Source organism: Chrysochloris asiatica, unplaced genomic scaffold (genome assembly GCF_000296735.1).
Source record: "Chrysochloris asiatica unplaced genomic scaffold, ChrAsi1.0 scaffold00086, whole genome shotgun sequence".
Lineage (NCBI taxonomy): Eukaryota > Metazoa > Chordata > Mammalia > Afrosoricida > Chrysochloridae > Chrysochloris > Chrysochloris asiatica.
This window is the reverse complement of record NW_006408604.1, coordinates 3276873-3300961: the sequence shown is the minus strand read 5'-3', so window position 1 is coordinate 3300961 and position 24089 is coordinate 3276873. Positions and strand designations below refer to the sequence as shown.

At 36.5% G+C, this 24089-nt stretch overlaps 1 protein-coding gene across 1 annotated transcript in view; it reads left to right on the top strand.

The window, feature by feature from the left end:
• PIK3C2G (phosphatidylinositol-4-phosphate 3-kinase, catalytic subunit type 2 gamma) overlaps positions 1-24089 on the top strand; it is a 517177-nt gene that overhangs the window by 314874 nt on the left and 178214 nt on the right. Inside the window, exons 21-22 of the mRNA XM_006866018.1 lie at positions 589-725; positions 3215-3384. Of these exons, the coding sequence (XP_006866080.1) occupies positions 589-725; positions 3215-3384 (307 nt within the window). The remainder of the gene's footprint in view (positions 1-588; positions 726-3214; positions 3385-24089) is intronic.

The window sequence follows — 24089 nt, the reverse complement described above, 5'->3', positions numbered from 1 at the left end:
GTACAAACATACTAGTCACTCCTTGGAAATCCTATACAGGGTTGCTATGAGTCAGAACTGATTTGAAGGCACTGAAACAATAACACTGACTCTATAAGGAAATAGGATAAACACTGAACTGTGAACCACAAGGTTGGTGGTTAAAGCCCACCAGTTACTCCTTGGGAGAAAGATTAGGCTTTCTGCTCCTGCAGACATTTACAGCCTAAAAAACACTACACAGGGTCTCTATGAGTCCTAACTTACTTGAAGGCACTAACAACAACTGACTCTCCGAAGTGTTTTATGAGATAGACTTGCTTTCTATCATAGTTTTAGGGAAAAAGAAAATTCACTAGAATTGCTTCGGAACAGAGCTGCCCAAATACAACCAGGGGCCTCATTGCTCCCCAGGAATTAGGAAGAATTAATAAGAAGTCCATCTAGATAGGGCTCCTTCAAAATAAAAGAGTTGGAAACGAAATGGGTAATGCAAGCAGTGCTGACAACTCCTTTGCTGTTACACAAATCAAGATACGTTTCCCAAGTAGCCCTCATATTCTAAAGAAAGAATTGGCCCCCTAATTTCTTTCTTTTTTTTTTGATCAGGATTGGTGCAGATGGTGCCTGATGCTGTAACTCTAGGAAAAATCCATCGTCATTCTGGACTGATAGGACCGCTGAAGGAAAATACAATCAAAAAGTGGTTCAGTCAGCACAACCTTTTAAGAGCAGATTATGAAAAGGTTTGTCTTGCTGTCTCTAGTGTTCAATAATGTACTTTAATAAGAATATGATCTAGCTGATTAGATATTCTGATTTGGGTATAGCAAATTAGATATACCTTGAGTTCTAATTTACTCAGTCATCAGCCTACTTATAATGACCCTAAGTTTATGGGATATTAACTACATGAAAGCGTCTGTTTGGTTTTCCTCCTGTATGAATTTCAGATTATCAATTAAAGATGTTTTCATTCCACTGCCTCCTTTACAGTAATCTCACACCAGAGCCAATGACTCTTGAAACTACATCCCTCAAGTAAACCCCACCACACACTATAATTTCTACAAAACTCTCATTTCTTCATAATAATTTTCTACCATGTATGACTTTTTCTTGCTCATTTCCTCTTGATTTGATTGAAAGAATGTACAACACAGTTTTCACATTTTTATATTTCAGAAATTTACAAGACAGCTCTGGTAGTGTAGTGGTTATGAATCGAGCTGCAAACCTCAAGCTCAGCAGTTCGAAACTACCAGCTGTTCCGTTGGAGAAAGATGAGGCTTTCTGCTCCCGTAAAGATTTACAGCCTCGGAAACCCTGTATAGAGTTGCTATGAGTCGGAACCGACTCCATAGCACATAACAACAACCATTGTATTTGGCTGAAAACATTTTTCTCCCATTTTATCTTAAGGAACCCTAGTGGTGTAGTGGGTTACAAGTTGGACTGCTAACAATAAGGTCAGCAGTGCAAATCCACCAGGCACTTCATGAGAGAAAGAGGAAGCTCTCTGTTACCTTAAAGATTTACTGCCTTAGATTGTTACATAGGGTTGTTATGAGTCAGAATAAAGTCGATAGTAGTAATTTTTATTTTATCCTAGTAGTGCTGGTGGCATTGTAGAATAAACATAGGACTGCTAACAGCAAATTCAGAAGTTCAAACCCACCAACCCTTCACAAGGGATGAGACTTTCTGCTCCTGTAAAGAATTACAGCCTTGAAAACCCTATACAGGGTCACTATGAGTCAGAAACAACTCGATGGCAGTTGGTTTGGAGGTTTTTTTGTTTGCTAGTTTACTTTATCTTGGAATCTGACCTGCAGTTTACCTGCAGCTTCTATCTAGGGGATTAATATGTCTAGAGTCAGGGAACAGTCAAGGTTTATTCCACTTGCCAAGCCATGAACTGGTGCAGAGGAGTTCACTTAGAAGGAGGTGCACATTTGTGCTAATGTGTACAAATATGCCATACCTGGGCTAGCATTAAGTTTGCTTTAGATTGTCCTAATTTTAATACGGTATTTCCCTTATTATGGATAACCCTCGATTTCAGGCAACTGATCAACCTGGGCTAAAATGGAGACGTGAGAGTTCTTATATTTCATACTTCTGTGAGATTAAAGTAGACCAGAACAGATATTTCTGGAGACCAAATAGCAAAGGATTTAATAAGATCACCTTGAAAGTCATTTTTCATCCATCCCCCAAAGTATAACTTTGAGTTTTACATAAAGTTCTCTTGAGTTAGGATTGCATATATGTGGCTCTTTGCATATTTTTTTTAAAAAGTATTTCACATGTATTTTCTCTTCACAATCATCATCTGAAGTAGCCAGTACATATTTTATTATCTTCCCTTTACAAGTGAAAAAAATCAAGACCTATAAACTAAGAGACTTTTCCAAGACTTTCAAAGACATAAAACCTAAGTATTTGGCAAATCATATTCTAGCAATAGATCCTTCTACACCAAAAAGTCACCAATTTCATTTATGAAATGCATAAGGTTGACCCAACATCACTCATGGTAGAATGGAAACCAAGTTGATTGGAAACCATTTTGAAAACAAAGCATATAACTTTTGACAAGAAACTTCTGTCCATTAAAGAAACATAGATTACAATGGACTTAATGGTAATCTGTTTCCACCCATACGGGTATGCACTGATGTGTGCTGTACCAAAACATTGTGGTTATCACGTGATAGCCTATTTGTAATAATAAACATAAAATATCAAAGGTTTCTCAATATAGTCTTTTCTGTATTCAAAAATTGATAGATAAATATGAGAAGAGAGAATGACAAATATAATGGTCATGTGTTGAAAAAACATAAAAATTTACAGATTTCTTTGAAGATAAGTGATATTGGGCCATGATTTCTTTTTTTGTGCTGAAAAAAGTCATTCAATATCATTCAACACTTGAAGCAAAAATAAAAAGTCACATCAGAAATCTTTTCTTGTAAATCATAAACATTAGCTCCATCTGAATGAGAGAGATGTTTTCCTCAGTTTCACTGAAAGTATCCATCTATTAAGTTAAAGAACAGATTGCTTCATATTTTTCTTTAAGTTATTTTGAATCAGCTGCTTAATTGAACCCTTCTCTCCACTGAGATAAAGAAATTGTGCTTTTTATCTTTTTCTTTTTACCATTATCTCTAATGTATTTTCTCTCTTTTATTTTTTTCTGTCATTTTTATGTTTCCCAATGGATTAGGCCTTGAGGAACTTTTTCTATTCCTGTGCTGGCTGGTGCGTGGTAACATTCATCCTGGGAGTTTGTGATCGTCACAATGACAATATTATGCTGACAAAGTCAGGCCACATGTTTCATATTGACTTTGGAAAATTCTTAGGTCATGCACAAACATTTGGAGGGATAAAAAGGTCAGTACACAAATGATGTTTATTATAGTAATTAAGCAATGTCCTAGAGCAATACATAACATGTCACAGCAAGGAAATTCTACAGATGACTTGCTCCTGATCTCACTAATCCCCAAAGGTACTGTAAACATGATTGTATATCTAATAATATTGAATGAAATAATTTTTTCAATAGACTGTTTAGGGAGCAAACTGTCTTTCCACAATAGTTAATGGGATAAGTTGGTTTCTCCCATGAGACACTAATGCTATTCTAGTTTGAGTTGTTTGAAATAATTCTGTTTTTGTTTTCTTATAAACGTCAAGTAGACAATCAGGCATAAGTTGCTGCTTTCAATATATCTGGTGCATGTTGTTGTTGTTAAGTGCCATCTAGTTGGTCCCGCCCCATAGTGACCCTGTGTAGGGTTTCCAAGGAGCAGCTGGTGAGTTTGAATCACTGACCTTGCAGTTCAAATAACTTTGCAGTCCAGTGTATTAACCCACAGTGCCACACTAGGATTCCATCTGGTGTATGAGCCATGGAAAATCAGTCCCAATGTTTTGCATATCATAAAACTGGCATATGTCCACCTTGAGTTAGCCTTAAATTATTCCACAAATATTTAGTGATTAGCCTACCCTTCAAAGTCTTATGGGTATAACAGTAAATAAGTTAGATGCAAACCCTAATCTCTTTCTAGTAGAGAAGACATACATTGAACAAGCTAACCAGCAAATAAATAACATGAGGAAGTAATAAATTCTATCAAGATTCTAAAGCAGATAAATAAAATAGAAAATGACTGGGGTGGAAATGCCATTTTTAAAAAGCTTCTGAAAAAAAATGATAGAAAATTGAGTAATGACTGGTCATCTTGTGGATATCCTGGAAAAGAAAATGACAAGAGACAATTGTAAATATAATGACCATGAGTAGAAAAATCAGCATGGTTTCTTCCAACAATAAGAAGGCTCAAGATTTGAAGGTGGGAGAAAGAAGGGCAGACAGTATGAGATAAGAGTGAAGAGCTTGATAGAAACCAAACCAAGTAGGACACTGAAGGTCATTTTATGGCATTCGAATTTTATTTTAAATTCAAGGAAAAATCATTGATGGATTTTAGTAGGTTTCAAAGGCTCTCTCTTATTATACTGTGAAGCTAAGAGACCATTAGAAGGCTATAGCAATAGGTTTTAGTGGTGAAGGTAGAAATGATAAAAATTGCCAAGTTTAGAATACATTTTAGAGAGAGCCACTGGACCTGTGAATTGATTGGATATTGTTAGTGAATAATGGATTGGGGATAGAGAGGAGGAGAATGTGGATAGGAAAAGGAAAGATTCAAGGATGAATTCTAAATGCCTGGTTTTAGCAAATGGAGCAATAGTTACATCATTTATTTAAACAGAGTATTCTTATGGATGGCTAGTTTTTTTGTTTTTGTTTTTGTTTTTTGGTCATTATGGGCAACTCTCCCATACTTTTTATTATTTTATGACAATGACTTTTTTTAAAATATTTTATTGCGAATTATGTGATAGTTTACATGGGAGAACATTAGTTTTACATTAATCCTATCGTATAGTGTTTCATTGCCATGGTTGCAATTCCCTCCATGCATCATCAATCAATCAAAGGGTATACACTACAAGCCTGTCCCCCAGTCATCAGCACACAGCCCCTCTCCCTCTAGGTGTCTGAAGTCCCCAACAGCTCCATCTCTCCATGTCATCATCTCGCTTCCATTTCAGGCATCACTGCTTCTCTGGGTAGGGTCCTGCTTTCCACTCTTCTCCCTGGATGGTCCCAGGGACCTCTGCTCCCACGCTGAAAAGTTACCCACTCCCCTCCTTGCTACAAAACATCTACCTTTACATTTCCAACCCTCACAAGCAGTCCTGATAACAATTATTCACTATTGTATCACAAGAGACCCATCCGCATTTCATTTCATCAGTTCCGCCAAGAGAGATTGTATACTACTCAGTGGAGATTCTACCTTCCTCCATGCCCTCTGAATCTAGGTTCCCTCTTGAAAGATTGTAAGCCAGTCACTTCTTGCCTTTTTAACCCCTGTTTTGGATAGCCAATGTGCAAGTTGTGTTTTGTTTGTTTGTTTTTATTGAGTTATTGTTATTGTTGTGTTGTTAGGTTGAGTCAGTTCCTCTTAATGACCCTATATAGACCAGAACAAAACACTTACCAGTCCTACACTATCCTCACAATCATTGTTATATTTGTGCCCATTATTTCAACCACTACATCAATCCATTTCATTGAGTGTCTTCATCTTTTATGCTGACTCTCTACTTAACCTAGTGGGATGTCCTTCTTCAGGATTGACCCTTCCTGATAGCATTTCCAAAGTACATGAGATGATGTCTCACTATCCTCACTTCTTAGTAGCATTCTGGCTGTACTTCTTCCATAACAGATTTGTTTGTTCTTCTGGAAGTTCATGGCGTATTCAATATAAAAATATTATTTGAGTTGAGGGCAAGGAAATCAGAGATTAGAAATGGAAAGATATTTCTCACTAAGGGAGAAATGAGTTCAGACTATTGAAAAGGCTAGTTAGCTATTTTGGGCTAGAAAGAATCTTTTAGTAGAAAAAAAAAAATGTCTTCTACAATATAAGGTAACAGGACTTTCTCCAGATGACTGTAATTTTGTATTAAAATGTCAGCACAACATAGAATATGGTTTAATTCTTACAAATGTACATCTCTTATTTTCCAAAGATGTACAAAGACAACTGTTTTACTTTTTGCTATTGTTGTTAGGTGATATCAACTTGGTTCCCACTCATAAAACCCTAAATACAACAAAAGGAAACACTGTCCAGTCCTGCTTCATCCTTACCACCTTTGATATGTTTGAACTGATTGCTACACCCACTGTACCAATCCATCTTGTTGAAGGTCTTTAATATTCATCACCAGCACCATAATCCAAAGCATCAAATCTTCCATCTTACTTATTCATTGACCAGCTTTCATATTCATCTGAGGTGATTGAAAGTATCATTACTTGGGTTAAGCACACCTTAGTCCCTAAAGTGGCATCTTTGTTTCTAATATATTAAAGAGGTCTTTTGAAGCAGATTTGTTCAATACATTGCCTTTCTTAATGAACAATCTCAGGAAGTGTCACACCTATTTATTCATCCCATAAACATCCATTGAGGAAGTTGTGTGTTGAGCACTGTGATTCATAGTACACAGAAATGAATAATACATGGGATTTACTCTTCTTTTAGAGTACTAGGAAAGACAGACACAAACAAATAACTACTATAAAATATGATAAGTGCAGAGATAGATATATAGCATGCTAGAGGAGGGAGACTTATAAATTGCAACTTATAAAGATAAAATGCTATTTTCCAGGCTTGAGTATATAAATGATTTACTTACATTATACCTTTTCCCTAGAATATACTCTTTCCTAGAAATTTAAAGATTAAATTGCTATTGTGAAATACTTATTTTTTGCTGGATTTTCTATTGAGAATTTGGAAAAGCCCTTACTCATTTATTCATCCAGTATCTGGTTGATCATGGGAGTGACTCTAAAATTAACAATAATATATCCCAACCCTAAAGAAATACTTCCAGTAAGGGAGATATGAAGCTAAAGAAAATATGTCTTAGTAATATAGCAAGTGCTATAATAAAGATATGTAGCAGGGATTATAGAGAAAAGAGAGTCCAGTTTGTTTATTTGTTGATATATAGCAGCTGCTGCTACTTCTGCAGTTAGGCAATTTTCTATCTTTCTTACGCAAATTCAGAGGTGAATAAAAATTTTGCCCAGCATAAAGTCTCACTCATGGTAGGCTCTTCATAATGTGTACTGAATTAAGCAGTCAATAAACCAATCACAGCTAGGCCTTCAGCCATTAATTTGTGAATGAAAAATCAAGTTGACACTGTTCTCTCCTGTCATTGTTTGTTGTTTACCACCAGCTAAGTATACTAACTCCAGCTTTATGATCCATTTGAAGTATTATATTTCAAGACTTTTTATCTACCAGTGGCTCCTGTAAGACTCACTGGCAGTGTTTCTTTGAGTTTATTTATTGATACTAATGCTTCTGTCTTGAGTTCAGTTAATAGTTAAGTTGAACTGTACCTATGCATGTGTCTCTTGAGTTGTGTTTTTTTGTTGTTAAGTGACATTGAGTCAATTCTGACTCATATCAACATTGTATAGGGTTTCCTAGGAGCAGCTGGTGAGTTTGAACTGCCAGCTTTGCATTTCAAATTGACCTTATGGTCCAGTGCTTCTCTTACAGCACCAAACCAGGATTCCTCTCGAATTGTAAACAGTATCTAATACTTCTCTAAGGCTCTTTCAGCTATACTGGAATTGACTGACTGTGGTTTCATAGAACAGAAGACTTTTCCCATCCTAGTTCCATTGGCTGGAGTGTTCTTCCAAGTGTTGATGAATAAAGATGTCAGTTTGAAGGCTAAGATGTGCCTGTCCCAAGCTGTGGTATTTTTAGTAACCTCATATGCATGTGGAAGTTGGACAGTGAATAAGGAAGACTATAGAAGAATGATGATTTATGATGTTAAAGAAGGATATTAAAAGTACCATGGACTGCCAAAAGAACAAACCAATCTGTATAGGAAGAAGTGCAGCCAGAAAGCTCCTTGGAAGCCAGGATGGTCAGACTTTGTCTTCATACTTCAGACATATTAAGAGGAGGGACCAGTTCCTGTAGAAGGATATCATGTTTGGTAAAGTGGAGGATCTGAAAAAAGAGGAAGACCCCCAACAAGATGGATTAGCACATTGAAGAGAGCAATAGGCTCAGGCTTAGCAATGACTGTGAGGTTGGCGAGGGACTGGTCAGTGTTTCAATCTGTTGTTCATAGGGTCACGATGAATCAGTGCTGATTGAATGGCATCTAACAACAACCACAATGAATCAGAACCAAGTCAATGGCACTTAACAAAAACAACAAGGTCCATTGGTTGATTTTGGTAGCTAGATGTCTCTTTTAAATAGGACTTCTCAGTCCCCCTATGGAAAATGAGCATTTTTGTACCACAGTTACTACATCATAGACCAAGTCTTTGGAGAAAAGTCCAGCTGTACCTTGCTTCTATACACACTCAGCATATTAATAAATTCCCATAACTTGGTGTGGTGCTGTGAGCTAAGGCATCAGACTGCAAAGTCGTTTGAACTATAAGGTCGGTGGTTCAAGCTCGCCAGCTGCTCCTTGGAAATCCTATACAGGGTCGCTGTGGGTTGGAATCGACTCGACAGCACTTAACAACAACAACAACAAAAGGCAGTTATGTAAATAATGTCCTAGTACTATCCCTAATCTTCCATAGTCTAGAAAAGCCTTATATTATTCAGTTATAACTCAGGATCATGCACCTTAACATAAACTATATTCATAGGTAGTACAAAGTATATATATCCTAGATGGTTTTCCTATTGTCTACTCCTTAAAAACATGGAAAGGGAAACATTTAGATATGTTTAAGGAGCTCTGATAGCATAATGATTACTAGTCAGGTTGCTAACATCAAGGTCAGCAGTTCTAAACCACCAGCTGTTCAGCAGGAGAAAGATGAAGGTTTCTGCTCCCATAAAGATTCACAACCTCAAAGACCCTATATAGGCTCACTATGAATCAGAACTCCAAGGCACACAACCACCACCATCAATATATGTTTATTTTTAAATTAACTTTAATCAATAATATAATGTCCCTAAACATTTATCCAACTGGAGAGTACAATTTCCAGTTGTTGGTGCAAAGAAATCACACACAAACAAAAAAAACCTTCTCTAAATTTCAGATTTGTCCCTTAGTCAAGGATACAGAATTTAACAGAAATTAACAGGTCAAACGAGAAGTAGATATAGTGTATCTTGAGAGTAGATTTTCTCTTGATTCTTGGTTTTCTGCAGGGGGATGATGTATCAAAGAGTTCATATTTCAAATGTTTTCTTGAGAGACAGCTGAACTTCTCCCCTTTTATACTCATGATTACAGCATCATTCCAGGTTAATAATCTGTGTTATCTTGTTTAGAAAATGTTTGCAAACAATGGGCTTTTCTGATATTTTAATTTAATTAATAGTTAGTCCAGCCACATTCTCATTCAGAAACTAAACCTAGGTGTTCTTGAACATTTCCTCAAAATTAAATTTTCTAGAAATCTCAAATCCTTAAATTTTCTAGCTTGGAAGGTTAAGTATTACTTAATAATTCTGGTGAATCCCTATAATGTAGACAATGAAAAATTCTCTCAGTTTTCTTAAACCAATTTTTTTAAAGTGTGCTTAATTATTATCTTCATTCCTTTGTTGTCTGTCACAAAGATACAAACTAAAGTGATTAACAAATTATTCATATACAATTTTTCATTCAAAAGTTCCCTTACAACAATTATTTAAATGTAGTATTTTTTATCACATAAAGATATTTTAATACATTCTAAATATTAGGAATAAATACTAGGAAAGGTTTTTTTTTTAATATACAATCACATGTTATTCTGTGTTTTCATGGTTTATCCCAATAGCATACCAGTTATATATTGATATTCTCCAATTTATGATGGGGTTCTATTCTGATGACTCCATTATAAGTCTGTTCTTACATAAATTGAATACCTCTTTTTAATTTTTTTTTTATTATTAATGATTTTTATTGTCAGTATCTTTGTAAATTCAAACTTTGTCTTTGAGGGTTGGAAAGATTGTGTAATTTAATGCATACATAAACACATATATAAAAAAATGCACAAATGATAAAAATTTACTCCATTGATGAAGAAGAGTTGAATAATGTGGCATTTTGTCAGTTTCAGTAATAACTCCACTTGTGGAAGGATCTAGATTATAACTTCAGCAAATTACATGCTTCAACATTGTATGTAGTACATAATGCTAATGAAAATATGTGCAAAATAACAACAACAACAAGAAAAACTTTTGTAAGTGCAATTCATTGTAACTCAAAAAATGTTTAAACTGGGGCAAGGTGAGATACACTTAGTCTCAGGCATTTCATCTCAATAACAGTAAAATGCCATTTTATGTGTTATATGTCATTTTGTGTATTGGTAATCATTCTTACTTTCTTTTATGTAGTTAATAAAATGTGTTGTTATAAAATATTCTCATACTATCTAACAGTGTTCATGAGAAATGGGCAGTGTTTCATTTTGTTGTGCATAAGGTCGCTATGGCTCAGAATCAACTTGTGGCACATGATAACAACATGTTAATGTTTATGGTTTAATTTCTTACTTGAGTATTATGTTTGTATTCTATTTCCTCAATTTAAGACCATCTTTAAAAATTCCCCTTTTTTAAACATGAATTTTTGTCTTTTTATGATCATTATGGTTTAGTCCAATCATTTATTGTTGATATAAATGCTACAAAACAATTTCCTACATGCTTTAATTACTATTTTGAGGTTTTTGTGAAATTAGATGAGTCTCATTAGTCTGTTGGAGTCCTGGTATGGTGCTGTGGGTTAATGCATCAGACTGCAAAGCTGTGTGAATTGCAAGGTCAGTGGTTCAAGTTCAACAGCTGCTCCTTGGAAACCCTATACAGGGTCGCTATGGGTCAGAAGCGACTCAATGGCACCTAACAACAGCAACAACATTAGTCTGTTATTCATGCAATTGTTTTTTTAGAAACTGTGGTTCCTTTTACTTGAAGCTGACCTCAGTATCTTGTGCGTTTTCTCAAAGGAATATGTACTTTTCAGTACCTCAACTGTGAATGCCCTAAGGACATCTTTGTATTCTAAGCATCTGACATGTTGTTGTTAGGTGCCCTTGAGTCAATTCCAATTTATATTAAATCTGTATAGGGTTTCCAAGGAGCTACTAGTGGGTTTGAATCATTTAGCAGTACACTGCTTATCCTACAGTGCCATACCAGGACTCTAAGCAAACTTACATAGTGCATGACATAGAAGAGGGGCTCAATTTCCATTTAATCAAAGAATTACCCAAATAAATCATCAAATTTATTTCCCCTTACCTAATAAAGGACAATTTTTCTGAGGTTAAAATTAAGAAACTGCTATACTTAAACTTGAAATTTACCAAGGGATTTTTACCTGATGGTAGTTCTACCCTAGGTATCTAGGACTGAGATTCATAATTTGCTACAAAACAGGTTTTGTAAAGGCTTTCATCAGATCCAAAGCCAATCTTCAGCAAACTACATCTAGAATTTGGAGAGTGCTTTGTATTTTATAAAGAATTTTTCATGTGAACCATTTCAGGCACTGAAATTTGTTTTGTCATTCCCACTGTCTCACTATTATTTCTCCTCCCTCTACCTCACTTTGTCCTTCCATTATGTTTTATCATGTGACCTCTTTTGAGTTACACCCTTTATATACACTGGTGCTTCCCCCCTCTTCCCCCACCCCCATTATCAGTAAAAACAATTTCTTTTATAGGAAACATACATTTTTTCAAAGAGACAGTCTAGGTTTTCAAATGAGCAAAATGAGAGACGATTGCAAAAGGAAGAAAAGTGAGTTAGAAAGAGAGAATTTCATATATAAAGTAGAGATTCTGCTTTCCTGTGCTCAGTAAGCCTATGCTTCATTATGAAGAAAGATAGCAAAAATGGAAGACATACATGTTGATTACCCAGTTGGTTTAAGGTCCAGTGTGATTATCATAAGCATATCATAGCCCTGACTCTGAATCTAGTTTTTAAAGAAAAATTGCAAATGAGTTCTAAATATGAGCCTATTTTAAGGACTTCATCTAGTGTCCAATTGAGGAAACAGTCCTTTGTGCAGGAGGGACTCACTATGTTAAAACTAAGTAAGACACAGTTGTCAGGGAGTCAGTTGTAACTCATAGTCATTTTGTGTACAGGGTTTCAGAGGCTTTTTATGTCTTTTCAGTATCAAAAATCCTCATCTTTCTCCTGTGGAGCTAGAATTGCTCCTTGCAGCTCCTTACATGTTTTTGTTCTCATCTTTCATGATGTTAGGGAAGCTTTCTCTGTGTTTTTTATTTTCTCTTCCTATTCTGGAAACAGTAAGTAGTTTCTTTTCATTGTGTCTGACATAACTTTAGGCTCTCTTCAGATTATTTCATTCTTCTTTTTGATTATTCTTGTAGTATACTAGTATTGAGAGATTTATTTCAAAACCCACTAATTCAGGCTTCCATTGCTTTGCATCTACTCCTTTGCCTTTTCAATGTATTGTCCATTTCTGAGATCTCAGAATTAATCTTCTGGATTTCTAATTCCAGGTTTTATATTGTTTCAAATTTTGCTTTTATTTTGTTTGTTTGTTCTTGTAGTGTTTTCCTGAATTCTTCTAAAGTATTTTTTGTGTGTTCTCCTTGCTTTCCTCGATCTTTCTGTCAATCCTTTGAAGATACTTAAATATTATTCTTTTGAATTCTTTTTCAGTTACTACTATTACCTTTTCTTCTTCAGATATGTTTTCTAGCTCTGCATTATGGTCATTTGTTTAGGCCATTCTTTCCTGTTTTTTTTTTTCTTTAGCTAAAATTATCTGCTGTCTCTGGTGCAGTTGTCATATTTGTATTTAATTGATGATTTTATGCTGATGTGTTCTTAGCTTCTCACTCTCCTGTAGGCATAGTTGGAAATTGAAATTTGTACACAGTTCTTATTACCCATCCTGCACCTCAGCTTAGGGTGAGTTTGGCTGGTACTGTCTGCTGTCGATTGTTGATCTGGTGGCATAAAATCTGGTATTATCTCTTTCCCAGTGGGCTGAGCTGCAGAGGGTATGTTTGTGGCTGTGATGTATGGGCTGTTTCCTGTCAAGTGGGAAAAGAAGAAACTCTCCTCCACACTGATGTACAAGAAAACAAAACATAATAAGAAAACAAGGAGCCAATAATGAAAAGAGAGAGAGAGGAAAAAAAGGCAGCAAACATAATATATATATATATGTATATATATATATAGTTGTTGTTAAGTGCCGTCGAGTCAATTCCGACCCATAGTGACCCTGTATAGGGTTTCCGAGGAGCAGCTGGTGATGAGCTTAAACCACCGACCTTGCAGTTCAAACAGCTTTGCACTCTGGCGCATTAACCCACAGTGCCACACACATATATATGTAATAACTATAAAGACAAAAGAAGGTCAGGGAAATGGAGCTATAGAAGAGAAAATAAGAAAGGAAGTAAAAGTAAGTAATAAAAAAAAATTAAAAGCAAAAACAAAAACTCTTAGAGAAATCAGGGAGGGGGAAGATGAAAACAGAGCAAGAAAAGAAAAAAAAAAGATCACAAAGGGGAAAAAAGACTAAGAATAAAAGAGGAAATGAGAAACAGGAGAAAATAAGGAAAACCAAAAGTGGAGAATAAATAAAATTCAAGATAATTGAAAGCAAAGAAGAAGGAAGGAAAGACTAAACAAACCCAAACAATAAAACAACAAAAGGGAATAAAACAAACAAACAGTGCAGCTGTTGGACTCAGAGATGAGAAAACTCTCGGGGCCTCCTGTAAGCCAAAGAGCTCATGTAGTAGGTGTGGGAGGGATGTGACAGGAGAGTTTCTGGTCCTAGATGGAGTTTCTATCTACCTCAGTGTTGTCAATGTTCAGGCCATTCAATCCGGAATTCATTTGTGGAGGCCTTTGATGAAGTTGGTTTTGGTGTCTGTTAGGACCACAGGGCATGACAGGTTAAATGCTGGTCTGGTGGCTCTTTGGGTTCTGTAGGTCTGGAGTTGAGCCCACCTGAATCCCAGCAGCAAAGTGGTGAAGCTGCCCCCGCCTCACACTGGCATGCCTCTCAACTGCATGGCTCCTAACCATACCACGTGACTCCTAGCTCCTGGAGAACAGAGTCTGTGCTTAGGATGGATGAACATGTGAGAACTGACCACACCTCTGGTCACTAGGGGAGCATGGAGACAAAGAAGGAATTGCACCTTTGTAGTCATTTGTTTGGAGTCCTGGTGTGGTGCTGTGGGTTAATGTGCCATACTGCAAAGCTGTTTGAACTGCAAGGTCGACAGTTCAAGCTCACCAGCTGCTCCTCGGAAACCCTATACAGGGTCTCTATGGGTTGGAATCAACTCAACAGCACTTAACAACAACAACAAAGTCACTTGTGTGAATCTGCTCTGCCAGGCCACTTTCTGTTGCCAAAGCTGCTCACAAGATGGCCATGCCATGTCTGGCTGGCCATTCACAAGTTGATCTCCCTCTCTTACCATCCCTGCTCAGTTTCTCTCCCCATGAAGCATTTACTTCACTTCTCTAACATTTCCTCTGTAGTTCAGGGTTCCAGAACTTTCATCTGTGTCTGTTTCATTTGGTCTCTCAGACTCCTGGTGTGGCCCTGCAGATTAATATGCTATACTGCAAGGTCGATTTGAACCACAAGATCAGCAGTTCAAGCTCACCAGCTACTCCTCAGAAACCCTGTACAGGATTGCTGAGTTGAAACTGATTTGATGGTACTTAACAACAGCAACACTTGTTGTTGTTATTGTAAAGTGCCTTCAAGATGGTTCTGATTCATAATGACTCTGTATAGGATTTTCAAAGCTCTAAATTTTTATAGGAGCAGAAAGCTTCATCTTGTTCCCAAGAAGTGCTGTTGGGCTTGAACTGCCGTCCATGTTGTTGGTAGTCCAGTGCTTATCCTCCAGTGCCACTGCATGCCATCTATTTATTACATAGCCAGATTTCACCCAAACAATATAGCACTAATAATCCCTTCCTCATATCTAGACTAATTTCTGTTCCAGGCATAAACAGAAATTTCAAGCAAAGCCTAACTATATTCTTTTCCCTAACACTTCCTTAAAACTCATAGTAGAAAAATATGGAGAATTTAGAGGAACTGAGTAGACTCCTTCCCTGATTAAGCCCAGAAAGTACTGATGTACTATAAACTTAAATCCATAATATCAGTTTTGGGAAAGTTGGACAGATTATTTTGAAGAGTTTGGTGTTTAAACTGCCCTTTTCAAATAAAAGAGTGTATGTATCTGAGCCTGAGGGGACCTCCAGAGCAGTAGCTAGATTTATTAGCAGGTGAAAGATCAAGGACCTCCAGGAATCTGACTTAGAACACACAGTGCATTTACAAAAGAGACTAGATTAGGAAGAAAAATAAAGAACGTTGTGTATTTAAGAGGTTATTGATTAGGCTTTCCTTAGTTAACACTTGAGGAAGGCTTAGAGATCTTTCAGGGTATTAAATGTTCTTTTGTAATAGTACATGCATATATTATATTGCACGCATCAGGTTTCCTGTGTTGTCTAATTATACAAGATTGTATTCTATCCAATGGAGACTCCAAATTCGTCTTCTCAATTAGTTCATGAATATTAGACAAGAGACTTGTGTTCTTTCTGCTGAACAACAAAACAGCATCTTTTGAAATGACTGTCATTTGTGATATTAGGAAAAGCTTAAGCCCAAACGTACCCCAGTGTACTTTGTAGTCATTTTCTAGATATTAATCCTACAGTTCTTATTATGGGAATCTGAACATTTTAGAAACCTTTAAAACAATATATCCTTAAAGTTACTATAATATTTTCTGGGAACAAAAACATCTGAGTCTGTGAAGTGAACAATAGCATGTTTAATAATAAAAACTAAATGTGCCTTTTCACTACACTTCACATTTCAATTCAGGGTACAAATTCATTATACAGACCTCTGGTCTTACATCCTGAGACTTAAGTTTGTTTACTTTCATTTACTATCAGTTGTTCAAACAAAATACCAAAAGAACTACTCTATCCAAGGAAGGAATGCGTGTGTTTACAGAGTCCAGCAGACAGATTCTATTGGCATGAATTGTCCTAGTGCACTCTCCATAGCTCCTGTTTCCATCACCAACATTCAAATTCAGAGTTCCCCTCACATTCCTGTGGTTTTGATGCAGCATATCACTGGAAGTGAGTCGAACAAGTGCTCCCTAGTGTGACGCTGGGTCATGTGTGTGTGCAGGGGATCCAGCTCTAAAGGAACTAGTCTAGATTATCTTTTAAATCCTTAAAAATGTTTTCTATGCAATACCAAAACCAATTCCACTGCCATCAAGTCAATGCCAACCTATAGTGACTCTATAGGATAGAGTGGAACTGCCCCATAGGATTTCTGAGGCAGTACATTTTTCTGGAAGTAGAACAGCTGTTGAGTTCAAACTGCTGACCTTTCAGTGAGCAGCCCAAATGTTGAATCTACTGTGTCATCAGGACTGCGCTATGTACTAGCTTATTTAATTGTTACAGGAACTCTTAGAGGCTGTTGTTGTTGTAAAGTGCCATCGAGTTGGTTCTAACCCATAGTGACCCTATATAGCATTTCCAATGAGCACCTGGTGAGCTTGAACCACCAACCTTGCAGTTCAAACGACTTTGCAGTCTGGCACATTAACCCACAGAGCCACACCAGGAGTCTAGGCACTGTTATTTTCTCTACTTTATAGATAAAGAAAGAAAATGAAAAAAGTTCAATAACTTGATCAAGGTCACAGCTTGTAAGTGGTGGAGCCCTTGGAAAGAGACCATGTTGGAGATTGATCATGCCATTTCCCAATAAGTCCCAACAAAGCCTACATTGGTATAGATGGTTGTACCTTACATCTAGATGACGTTGTCATCTTGCATTTGTGAACATGGTAGATATTAAAGTCATATCTTTAGTAGTTATAATTAGGGTGATGGTTGTTATGTGCCGTGGAGTCAGTTCTGACTCATAATGACCCTGTACAGGGTTTCTGAGGCTGTAAATCTTTACAGGAGCAGAAAGCCTCATCTTTCTCCCATGGAACAACTGGTAGTTTCGAACTGCTGACCTTGTAGTTTGCAGCCCAATTCGTAACCACTACACTACCAGAACACTATGATTATAGTGCAAACTAATTGCACTGTCAGAGGTATATAAGAACTAAAGTCACATGTGAAGGCAACATAATTGTTTTCCCATCTACGGACCAGTGTTCTTTGAGTGAAAAGGCAGGCAGAATTGTTCACTCTCTTAATTGTTTTCTTATATATTTTTAAAATATCTAATATGTACAAAATATTAAATGTGCTGTAAGATAAGCACAGGAGTACTTATTACAAGGTTAGTGGTTCAAAACCACCATTCTCTACTTGGAAACTATACAGTGTTACTGTAGATGGAACCGATTTGATGGCACTAAACAGGAAGAACAACAACAAACAAATATAGACAAGCTCATTTAAGTTACATGCATAAGGGATGTGCCTACTGTTTCAGAGTACACAAGAAACTATCCTCTTGAATTTAGTGTAACCAAAAACCATCCTGAACTGCTATAATTAAGGTATTATCTCGGTTGCATGATTCACATTTGTGAAAATTGTGGCTGTAATTTATTTTAAAGAATGCCCAATACTTTAAAATTAAACATTGTTCATTTGGTTATTATATACCAAATTTTTTGAAGGAGGCTTCAAAAAATTTATGGAAAAATTACATTATTTTTTAATTCCATTTTTCTGTGAACTTTTTGAAGGTCCATTATCTAAAGTGTTTAAGAAACAATTCAATGAATAAAAGAATGCTCATTTTTGAAGAGATATCACCTCAGCTATTTCAGAATCCATCCTTTACAATTAGTATACTTTTACCATCCTTTTAATAGTATATTTTAGAATAGGACAGTTCCCACTGTAAAGGCTAGTGATATTGGGAAGTTTTCAAGGGGAAGGGTAGCATGCATAGAACTTTGAGGAGAGGGTTGGAATTAAATGAGTGGAAAAAGATAAAAGTACAGGACACAGTATATTGTGAATAAAAGTTTGGAGGCAGAGGACAAACTTATGCATCTGCTTTCTATATGCTGCACCACAGCAGACAGCCACTGAGAGAAAGTATCATGCTATATACTCATGGCCCAGCAATCCAATACATGTCTATGGTGTTGTTGGTGTTAAGTTCCATCAAGTTGGTTCTAACTCATAGTGACACTTTATAGTGTTTCCAAGGAGCGGCTGGTGAGCTTGAACCACTGACCTTGCAGTTCCAACCAACCTTGCAGTCCAGCACATTAACCCACAGGACCACAACTCACTAATTTATTCTCCACTATGATTTGACATTTATCTTCTCCGTATTAACCTCATCTCTCTCCCAAGCGTTCCACCACACTCTCTGCTCTAGACATATAATCACACCTCCTAATTTAATGAGAAAATAAAACCAATCAGAACAAAGCCTAATTTTCTTCACAAAACCAAATCCCAAACTTACTTACATCTGCATATAAACGTCTTCCTTTTTCTTATAATAGATTTGTTTTTCCTTTTTGAAATCAATCCATCCATCTGTGCACTGGAGCCATTTCTCTCCCACCTTGCACGGAACATTATTCTATCAGTAATTCATATTGTCTTGCATGTTTATTCTCTTTAAGTAATCCTTGCTACAAGCTTTTAAATATGCTTGTCTTTCTGATGTTTGGATAAACATTCCTCAAAATCCCAGTCTCCAAGCAATTTTGCTGACCTTCACAGACTTCATTAAGGAGTTGTCTACATTCTCCACTTCCATTTGTTTTCTTCCAATTCAGTTTGCAACTCCTTTCAATCTGGCTTCATTTTTTATTACTTGATAAGATCAGCAATAGTGAACTTGATATTCATTCATCATTTCATTTCATTTATCTGAGGATTTCAACAGCATTGATCTCTTTTAAAATGTCCTCTTTCCCTGTTATCTTTGATGCATTCTGTAAATACTTGGGAGTCCTGGTGTAGTACTATGGATTACTGCGCTGGACTGCAAAGTCAGTTTGAACCACAAGGTCAGCGGTTCAAGCTCATCAGCCTCTCCTTGGAAACTGTATACAGGGTCACTATGGTTAAGTGACTCGACGGCACTTAACAACAACAACAACTTAAGCACTTAATTTGTTAGTCTATCTATAGCTATTAGATTTTTCAATGTAATAAAATAATGTAAAAATCTAGTTTTTTTCCTACCTCTCTGGTTCTCCTTCTCAGTACCTCATGCTTTTGTTGTTGTTAAGTAAAGTCAAATCAGTTTTGACTCTTAGTGACCCTGTGTAGAGTTTCCAAGGAGTGACTGGTGGGTGTGAACCACTAATCTTGCAGTTAGTAGTCCAGTGCTTATTCTATAGTGCCATACCAGACTGACTCGTTTCTAATGGGCCATTAAGCATTAGATTCCGAAACCCTCTTAGCCCTCCTTTCTTCTCATTTTACAGGCTCCACCAATTGGTATTTTGGACATCTAAGTCTTCTACCAATATATATATGCAGATGACTAACTTTTTAATTAAGTAGGTTATTTTGTGTTAATTGCAGATTTTTATACAGTTGTAAGAAATAATGCAAAGAGATCCTCTATTAAATTTTATGGGATCTTTACCTTATTTGTTATTACATGGTTAAGTACCTTGTTAGCTATGTTAATGTACTGTTATAATCATTCAGTATAAGAATACAGAAGCCAAAACAGGTAGGAATTATAAATAAATTACAATTTATAGATAAATAAATTTATAAATAAATAAATTACAAATAAAGGCAAAACCACTGATCTGGAAAAAATGTAGAATAGTCAGAACAAACATTTTCTATATATTGTATTTGTACAAAAATGAGAGGTTTTTAGCATGTGATTCAGAATACAATAACAGTATGTATTCTGAAAGATTAGTTTCCTATCTTCCCTCTTTCCAGAACCAATTTATATCTCAGATTTATAGGTGTTACATAAACTGCAGAGGTAGACTGTATTATATTAATTCTTCAGTCTTGGATTATGTTTGCATTTGAGTGGACTGATAAACCATACAACAGCTAAATTTCTAATCTATAGACACAAACTGGGATTTAGTTTCACATATGAGGTTTTTGTTTTGTTTTGTTTTTTATGTAAGGAAAAGTTTTAGTCTAATTTTGAATTATTTTAAAAAGTGCTTGGAAGTGAGCCATGCAAACCATATAAAATATGAAAAAATAATAAGACTTAAAGAAAAAAATCCTGTTTAGCCATTTTTTAAAGTAGAATTTTATTGTATTGGGACCATTGAAAATTTAGATCTTGATAATGCTTAATTTCAGTTAATTTTTTTTCTTTAATATTACTAGTTTATTTTCTCTAATCCAGAAATAATTTTTGTGTGGTTTTGACTTTATGTTTCTGCATCTGATTCATAATAAGGTAGTATCACATGAACTTTTGTATAATTACAAAAACTTTCCAAGGAAAAGCAATTTGGCCTACCATGTTTTTCTTTATTAAAGAGAGAAAAGCACCTTCATCACATTTGTTGTTAAGTGCCGTCGAGTCGATTCTGACCCATAGTGATCCTGTATAGGGTTTCCAAGGAGCAGCTAGTGAGCTTGAACCACCAACCTTGCAGTTCAAATGACTTTGCAGTCTGATGCTTTAGCCCACAGCGCCACACCAGAACTCCTTCGTCACATTAGAGGAGACATTTTCAAGAAATTGTAAAATGTAATTGATTTAAAATTATTTCCCAAGTTTTATTACTGAATTATTAATAATAAATATAGTATGATGTTGTAGTTTGGTACCATCAAGTTGGTTCCAACACACTGTGACCCTATGCACAGCAGAATGAAGTACTGCTAGTCCTGCACCATTCTCACAGTTGTCATTACAGTTGAGCCCACTGCTGCAGCCATTATGACAATCCATCTTCTTGGGGTCTTCCTCTTTTTTGCTGACCCTCCACTTTACCAAGCATGATTCTCCTTCTCCAGGGCCAGGTCCCTTCTGATAACGTGTCCAGCATATGAGAGACAAGTCTCACCATCTTGGCTTCTAAATATAGTTTGTTGTTTTTAAGTGCTGTTGAGTCTATTCCAACTCATGGTAACCTCTTGTAGGATTTCCAAGGAGTGACTCTTGGGTTTAAACTTCTGACCTTGTGGTTAGCAATCCAGTGCTTATCAAAGTAGTTGGTGGATATGTGCCATGGAGTTGGTTCTGAATCATAGCGACCCTGTATAGGGTTTCCGAAACTGTAAATCTTTACGGGAGCAGAATGTCTCATTTTCTCCCTCAGAACAACTGATAGTTTCAAACTGCTGACCTTGAGGTTAGCAGCCCAACTTAAATCTATTGGTAAATGGTAAATTATCATTTATAAAACCAAGGTTTTTTGTGTTGCTATGGATAATCTACTAAACTGTTAGTAACAGTGATGACTAGATATATACCTGAAATATTAAAGATGTTACCCAATTCAGAGATCCACTTAGAGTGTATGTAGTCAGACAGTTTACTTGGGGGAACTGGAAGTAAGTTAAATCTTTGTGGAAGGGTAGAATTTTAGGGATGGCATTTTTTTAAAGACAGAGGGCTTTTTATTTTAAGGTTTTTATTGTGGATTGATTGAACGTTTACAGGACAGATCATCAGTTTTACATTCAACAAATCATACACCTTGTTTCATTACAGTGATTATAATCCCCTCCATGTACCATCAGTTAACAGTAGTTTTCTCTATTCACTTTAGCTCTTTTTTGTTTTAATCACTCAGACATATATAATAATTTATACCACCAAAGGACACATTCTGCAAGTCTTAGTCCCTTTCTTCCCATGAATCTAAACTCATCAGCTGCTCCCTCTCTCCATGTCCCCATCTTTGCCTCCACCTCTGGTATCACTGCTTCTCTGGATAAGGTCTCACATTCCATTTGTGATCTTCTTCCTTGATGGACCTAGGGTCCTTTGTTTCTGGACTGTAAGATTAAATACTCCCCCATTTTTGTTACAAAACTTCTACCTTTACAGTTGTCACAGTTGCAATTAGTCATGCTAACAATTACTCACTATTAAATCATAAGAATCTTATCCCCATCTCTTTTAACCAGACCCATCTAGACAAGATGAAAACTACTCAGTGATGACTCTTTTTGCCCCCCATACTCTTAAACTACCCCCCTTGAAACCTTGTAATCCAGTCACTTTGTGCTTTTATCACCCCCTCATTTTAGGTAGCCATTGTCTAAATTGTCCATCCCTATCTACCCTGTGTACAGAGAGGATAGTATTGATACTTGAGGTGAAGACTCCTTCCCTCTCTGTTGGTATTTACAGTTACTACCTCCATAAATATAAGTCAGGTTCATCAAATTGTAGCAATTTACTCTCATTTCCTTTATCAAAATTTGTTTTGCTCTTTTTTTTTTTTTGTCTTCCTCTAGTCGACTTCTGATTATCAAGCTATCGAAGCTAGGTCAAATGGTTACTATCTGTAACTTTGGTTGCTCTTCTGCACCTCCTGTCACTTCATATCAGCTGGATGCTTCAGTCTCAGCTCTAGCCCCCTGTGACTATGTCCTTGTCCATGGGCTCAAGTGTCCTCAGGTCTCACCACACTTTGGACTACCCAGCCCTTCCTCTTTTCTTTCTCATCTCCAGGTCAATGGGAGTCTGTGGAACGTGATTGAACTTAGCCCATTTCTTCATTGCTGCCTTTCCCCATCTTCCACTCAACAGTAGACCAATGTGGTCATCAGTAAGCTTACATGACTGCTCATGTGTTCACCATGAGCTTCAGTCAAACAAGGGGGTAGACAGAGGGGTTTAACAATGATGGTTTAGCTATGAAAACACTCATGAATGTTTGGGAACTAATTGTGATATTTAATATTTATTGAAGGAGGGCCACTGTGGCACTGTAAGATGAGAACTATACTGCTAACCATAAGGTCTGTAGTTCAAATTCACCAGCCACTTCTAGGAAACCCTATACAGGGTTGCTATGAGTCAGAATAGATTCAACTGCACTTAACAATAACAACAATATTTATTGAAAGAGCCTTGTGTTAAGTATTGAACTTCCAACTGCAATGTCTGTGGTTCAAATCCACCAACAAGTTCCATGGATGAGAGATGAGGCTGGCTACTCTCATAAAGATTTACAGTCTTGTAAACCTAGTGGGACAGTTTTACTTTGTCCTGTTGTTGTTGTTGTTAAGTGCCATCGAGTCGGTTCCGACCCACAGCGACCTTGTACAGGGTTTCCGAGGGTGTAAATCTTTACGGGAGTAGAAAGCCTCATCTTTCTCCCGCGGAGCGGCTGGCAGTTTCGAACCACAAACCTTAAGGTTCGCAGCCCGATTCGTAACCACTACGCTACACTTTGTCCTATAGGGTTGCTAAAAGTCAGAATTAACTCACTGAAATAAGTAACACTTACTGAGTATTCCTGGCTGAATTCTAAGCATTTGTATGTGTTTAATCCATTTAATACTCACAACAATCTTACAAGCCAAATATTCTTAATTTCTCATTATACAGAGTTAGAGATTGAGGCATGGAAAAGATAAACAACTTGCCCGGCATCACAGAACTAGGGCTAGAACTATGATTTGAGCCCCAGTGGCAGGCTGTCTCAGACCTTCAGTCTGTGCCTATAGACAACTTCTAGTCACCATTTGCTATCTTGTCTATGTGCCAGACACTGTGAGCTAAGCATTGATGTACCTTTTCTTATTTAATCCTCACAAGAATCTTACGAGTTAGTTATTATTTGAGAAAAGAGAAAATTAAGATTTACTGGTCTAGATTATGCAACTTGAAAAGAACAGAATCAGGATCTGAACCTAGGCTGTATCATATACTTTCAACATCTCTGCTATCAGATTAATTGAAGCAAAGGATTTATAATATGGATCCCTAGAGAAAATGATTAGAATCTTGTGGAC